This window comes from Fragaria vesca, unplaced genomic scaffold (assembly GCF_000184155.1).
Source record: "Fragaria vesca subsp. vesca unplaced genomic scaffold, FraVesHawaii_1.0 scf0511308, whole genome shotgun sequence".
In the NCBI taxonomy this organism is placed as follows: Eukaryota; Viridiplantae; Streptophyta; class Magnoliopsida; order Rosales; family Rosaceae; genus Fragaria; species Fragaria vesca.
The window spans coordinates 299-6,207 of record NW_004441771.1 but is presented as its reverse complement, the minus strand read 5'-3'; the positions used below and the strand labels follow the sequence as shown (position 1 = coordinate 6,207).

At 40.3% G+C, this 5,909-nt stretch overlaps 1 protein-coding gene and 1 pseudogene across 1 annotated transcript; both read left to right on the top strand.

Moving 5' to 3' along the window:
• The first annotated feature begins 553 nt into the window (after positions 1 to 553).
• LOC101299629 lies at positions 554 to 1,647 on the top strand (annotated as a pseudogene).
• A 1,120-nt stretch (positions 1,648 to 2,767) lies between these two features.
• Positions 2,768 to 5,548, top strand: LOC101299342 (1-aminocyclopropane-1-carboxylate oxidase homolog 1-like). The gene is made up of 4 exons (XM_004309303.1): positions 2,768 to 2,927; positions 3,919 to 4,510; positions 4,868 to 5,189; positions 5,306 to 5,548. Exons 1-4 carry the CDS (start codon positions 2,768 to 2,770, stop codon positions 5,546 to 5,548), a joined length of 1,317 nt encoding a protein of 438 aa, XP_004309351.1.
• Positions 5,549 to 5,909: the final 361 nt, after the last annotated feature.

Genomic DNA, 5,909 nt, shown 5'->3' with positions numbered 1-5,909 from the left:
AAAGCTAATGCTTCCCATGAGCAAAAGTAAACTTGAACACAGAGAAACAATATAGGACTCCCTGTGCAATCGATTTCTGTATCTTCTGAGAAAGGTAACAGTAAGAACTCCGAGGCCGAGCGGCGGCGTTGGTAGCAGAAGCTTCACATATCCGTTAGACCTCTCCACATTAACATTCTCGGCCTCTTCGTTCTTGTTCAGCTCGACGGAGAGCGTCGGCTTCCTCTGCCGCGTCGTGGAGGCTGTGTTGACCATCTCCTGGCTGAAGAAGAAAATAAGGTCCTGCGATGTAGCTCTCTTCCAGTCTTCCATATAAAGTTGAGTTTCTAAGTGAGACAACACATAAGCGGATCAACTTACCTTTGCCCACTCTGCCCTTAATCGCCCATCACTCGCCTACCTAACAGACCGCAAACGCCCAACTAACGGCCCAAGTCCACGTGCTCAAACAAACGGTGGAGATGTCGGGTGCGCTGAATAACTTTAGGTTTTTGTCTTCTACTCCGAGCCTTGCAATACCACCAATTATTGTGAACTTGCAAACCAGAAGAAAATGGTGGACACAAGTGAACGCACCAGTGAACTGAAAGCATTTGATGATACGAAAGCCGGTGTGGAAGGACTAGTCGATGCAGGAGTCACAACGATCCCTCGCATTTTCCACTCCAGATCACCACCAAGTACTGTTGATCAGAGGGAGGGAGGTGATGATGCTGCCCAGTTCAGCATTCCAATCATCGATCTTCAAGGCGGCACAATCCATGCAGACTCAGCTTTACGATATGAGGTCATGGAGAAAGTTCGACATGCGTGTGAGAAATGGGGTTTCTTTCAGGTCGTGAATCATGGAATTCCTGTAAATGTTTTGGATGAGGTGATTCGAGGGATACATGAGTTCCACGAGCAGGATAATGGGCTCAAGAAAGAGTTCTATACAAGGACTCCCGGGAAGAAAGTGTATTATCATTCTAATTATGATTTGTACCAAGCTTCATATCTACTGACTGGAGAGACACACTTGGCTGTTTCATGGCTCTTAATCCACCCAAACCAGAAGAATTACCGTCAGTATGCAGGTAAAGCTTCATCTTTAGCTCTAGCTAGCTTTGACATGATGAGTAATTATTCGGCTTAGGGGCTTCATCACTGTCCTTCTGCAAGATGACAAGATCATATCGGTGGTCTACAGGACCTTCATCACAACAAGTGGATTCATGTTCCTCCTGTGACTGGGGCTCTAGTGGTCAACATTGGAGATCTTCTTCAGGCAAGCAGCAGTCACATTCTTCTTTACCTTTTCGACAATCTAATAGTGACAATATCTTGAACTCCCTTATTTTGATTTTTCTGTTTTATTGATCATAAAATTCGATCTTTTACGGTTATATATATGCAGTTATACCAAATGACAGATTCAAGAGTGTAGAGCACAGGGTACTGGTAAACCATAGAGGTCCAAGGATATCGGTTGCGAGCTTTTTTTGCACAGGAATGCTGCCATCAACAAAGCTTTATGGACCTATCAAGGAGTTATTATCAGAAGACAACCCTCCAAAGTACAGGGAGACCACTGTGAGGGACTATGTTGCATACCACAGCCAGAAGAGCTTGGATGGTAAATCTTCCTTGTCTAATGTCAAGCTTTGACGTTTGAACTTGGAAAGACAGGCATGAACACAACTATATATAGTTAAAAACCATTACTATTACATATACTGCTTGTTTTATTGTCAGGGTAATGATCTTATGTTTTAGTTATATACTTGTTGCTGGCCAAGTGTTTCACAAGGATTATACGTAGGACGCAAAGCTTGTTTGATATATCGATCGAGATGATGAGAGGGTTTCGATCTATTGCTGGCAACCGATTGTTTTTGTGGAACAATATGGCTTATGGGTGTCAGTAATAGACGTGTTTGCCCTTATCAATAGAAGAAATTTACTTATTAGCTCCATACTGAAATATTATTTTTTTTTCTTTTCAAAATTCAAAGAGTGTTGTTATTGGCAAAAGCTAGAAAACGCCAAGGTACGGGTACGTTTTACAGATTCTGTTTGATGTGGTAATGGTAAGTAATTTATTATTTATTTTACTGTGTGACTAGGAGACAAAACAGAGAAACAGATCTAAATGGGTGGCCAAGATTTCTCTTATATCATTTAATGTGATATTTTATTCCATCTCTCCTTTTCTTCTCAAAGTCTTGTCATGCCGTCTCTCTCTCTCCTCCTCGCTCTCAAATGAATTGCTGAACATAGCGCATGAAGAAACCAAGCTGAAATTGAAGAACAAACCAAAACTGAAATTAATGAGAACATGGTCTACGGCTCTACGCCGTCTTTGTCTCCACATTGGACACCACTTCCATCACCAATTTCGTTCCTTTCCTTCTCTTTCATGCTCAGAAGCTTTAATTCATAGTTGGTGTTTTGGGTATTGATTGGTTTTGTGTTTGGGATTGGAATTGGTATGGGGTCTGGTCTTGTAATTATTAGCACAGTTAGATACAGGTTCCAATTTTTGTGAGCAGAACATGTTGCCTTCATTTCAACGAAGAACAAAGTTTGTAATAGTCTGGATCTGGAATCCAAAATGCAGAAAAGAGTCGAATCATTTAGAAAGGATTGGAGGATATAGTCTGGATCTGGAATCCGAAACCCAGACTATTACAGACGAAGCTCAGTGCTGAGAGAGCAGAGTCGAAGGTGGTGGAGATGTGGCTGGGGTCTTTGCTTGTCGCTAGTTCGCCCTCTCGGCGGCCGAGACATGGCTGACAGCCTGACACCCCCTCTCACCCCACCGGTGATTCCACAAAGACTTTTAACCAGACGGCATCGGGAACTGCCGTCAACTGAAAAATCCTATCGTTGTCCCTCTAACTCAGCTGTGCGGATGGTTGTCGGCCACGTGTCTCGGGACCACAGTGGTGTACATTACTTCGGCGTAGTCCAGCGCTTTCTGTTTTAATTGACTTTTATACATTTTAAGTTAAAAATATCTCATTGACTGCATAAATAACGCTTGCACCGTTTTTTGACTAATACATATTATTATTAGTTAATTCATTACTTCAGGCAATTGAATTTCAATGTTCGGAGATAATCTGATGCAATCACAAATCTTGGTCATACTGCTAACTTGTAAAGTTAAAATCAAAGCCTTCCTCCTTTGGCTCTGACAACTTTTAACTTTGATTAGTTTAGATTGTTCACGTGGATTTTCCTTGTAATCTTTTTTGTTTATTCATCGAAAAAAAAAGTTTGGTGTAATTTACTGAAAAATTAAAATTTGGTGGACGTAATTCCACATTCTCCTTCTCAAGGACATAATCACGAGTTGTCTTTTCACAAGCAAAAGTTCACTGAAGTGTCCCATAGTGCACTGAATACTCTCTCAACACTTTACACTTCCAAAACCTAAGTTCTTCAAAGATAATTTTTTTTTAAAAAAGAAAAATAAAAAAGGAGAGGAGTTAATCGGGAGGACCACACTACAACAATATGGAGCAAAGGCCACACAAGGTGTGTGACATTTAGAGGTGTTGAATTTTCCTATAAGTGTGGTAAGTGAGGGTATTAACAATGTATAAAGGAAAAATACCACATATGTATGAATTGCAACAACCCCAAAAGCCACACATCTCCTTATTGTGGTAGACTTGTAGTGCCAAATAAGAGTAGTGCTTGTAGCTGAAAAAAGACTCCATTGCTATCATAATGTCAACTCAGTTTATCTCAAGGTCATCTACTCATCAAGAACTCACGAATTGAGCGAATAACCTCCACATAATTTTGTTTTGTCTTTTACCTCCCGGACTCCCGGAAATGAGTGGCTAGTCAAGTTTAGGGTACCAGTGATTAAAGAGAAAAAGCATACGATCCGTTAGTATAAAATATGTTTTTGTCTTCTGCTCCGAGCCTTGCACTACTCTTTAATCTATAATCTCTTGCTTGTTACCACCAATTATTATGACTTGCAAACCCAGAAGAAAACGGTGGACACAAGTGACCGCACAAGTGAACTAAAAGCATTTGATGATACAAAAGCCGGTGTGAAAGGACTACTCGATGCAGGAGTCAAAACAATCCCTCGCATTTTCCACTCCAGATCACAACCAAATGTTGATCAGAGGGAGGGAGGTGATGATGATGCCCGGTTCAGTATTCCAACCATCGATCTTCAAGGCGGCAAAATCCAAGCAGACTCAGCTTTACGAGCTGAGGTCATGGAGAAAGTTCGGCATGCGTGTGAGAAATGGGGTTTCTTTCAAGTAGTGAATCATGGAATTCCTGTAAATGTTTTGGATGAGGTGATTCGAGGGATACGCGAGTTCCATGAGCAGGATAGTGAGCTAAAGAAAGAGTTCTATACAAGGACTCCCGGGAAGAAAGTGTATTATCATTCTAACTATGATTTGTACCAAGCTTCATCAACTGACTGGAGAGACACACTTGGCTGTTTCATGGCTCCTAATCCACCCAAACCAGAAGAATTACCGTCAGTATGCAGGTAAGGCTTGATCTTTAGCTCTAGCTACCTTTGACATGATGAGTAATTGTTCTTACATATATAGGGTTTATATGACTGTTAATTATCACACACATCTAGAATTCTAGATATGTTTGCGCTTATAATGATGGAATCGCTGATTCAAAGTAACCGTTTATGTAGTAATCAGGATAATTAGCTAGAGTTTGAGTATAGAATTACGATATGAATCTATGTTCATGTGCTAAATTTGATAAGTAGTGCAAACATCTATATATGTACATTTGTAGTGAGCTAATTAAGTATAGTTTCACTTGATAAATGAACTAAATTAGTAAGTAAGATAAGAGTTGGGAAATTGGCCAATTTGGATTGCAGAGATATAGTGATCGAGTACTCAAAGCATGTGATGGAGGTGGGATTAACATTGTTCGAGATACTATCTGAGTCTCTTGGGCTTAATCCGAACCATCTCAAAGACATGAACTGCGCCGAGGGGCTTCTTCTTCTGGGTCACTGCTATCCAGCATGCCCTGAACCAGACTTGACTTTCGGCGCCAGCAAGCACACTGATGGTACTTTCATCACCATTCTCTTGCAAGACCAAGTAGGCGGTCTCCAAGCTTTGTATGAGAATCAATGGGTTAATGTTCCCCCCATGTATGGGGCTCTAGTTGTCAATGTTGGAGACCTTCTTCAGGCAAGTCCATTCTTGTTAGCTTAATCTTTTGTTGTTTACTAACAAATGCACTGTAATTTTAGAATATCGTCATATACGTTGGTAACTTATTGACTGTGTTGCTCAATTTTGTGCAGCTCATAACAAATGACAAGTTTATTAGCTTGGCTCACAGAGTTAGAGCGAAGAATGTAGGGCCAAGAACATCTGTGGCAAGCTTTTTCAGATCTGAGCGGAACACAAAAGTTTTCGGACCAATTAAGGAGTTGTTATCAGAAGAGAACCCCCAAATCTACCAAGAAGTTGATATTAAAGATTATGTCAGGTACTACTACTCAGAAGGGAAGGAGAACTCCCCATTACTACATTTCAAGCTGTGAGTTGATGTCCATCAAGAACATTTAACCTCTGTTAGCTAGTTAAAAAAAAAAAATACCCTCTGTTAGTTATAATAAAAGCAGTGATGGTTCAATTCCTCAATGAATGTACGTGAAATTATGGCAAAGAACTTTGTGATTGAAATGTAAATAAATAAATTCCTTATAGTGATGGTTCAATTCTTCAATGTCTGTTGCTCAAGTATTCTGTTTGCTAATTCAATTCCGCGAACTCCTTACTTGGGCATAAAATTTGGAGTATTTCGCTAAAACAGGGGAATTTTTAGATTGTTTCCACACTGGGAATTTTTCCCTTACCTCAAGAAGTAGAAAACCCATTAGATTACTAGGAGTTTAGGTCTAA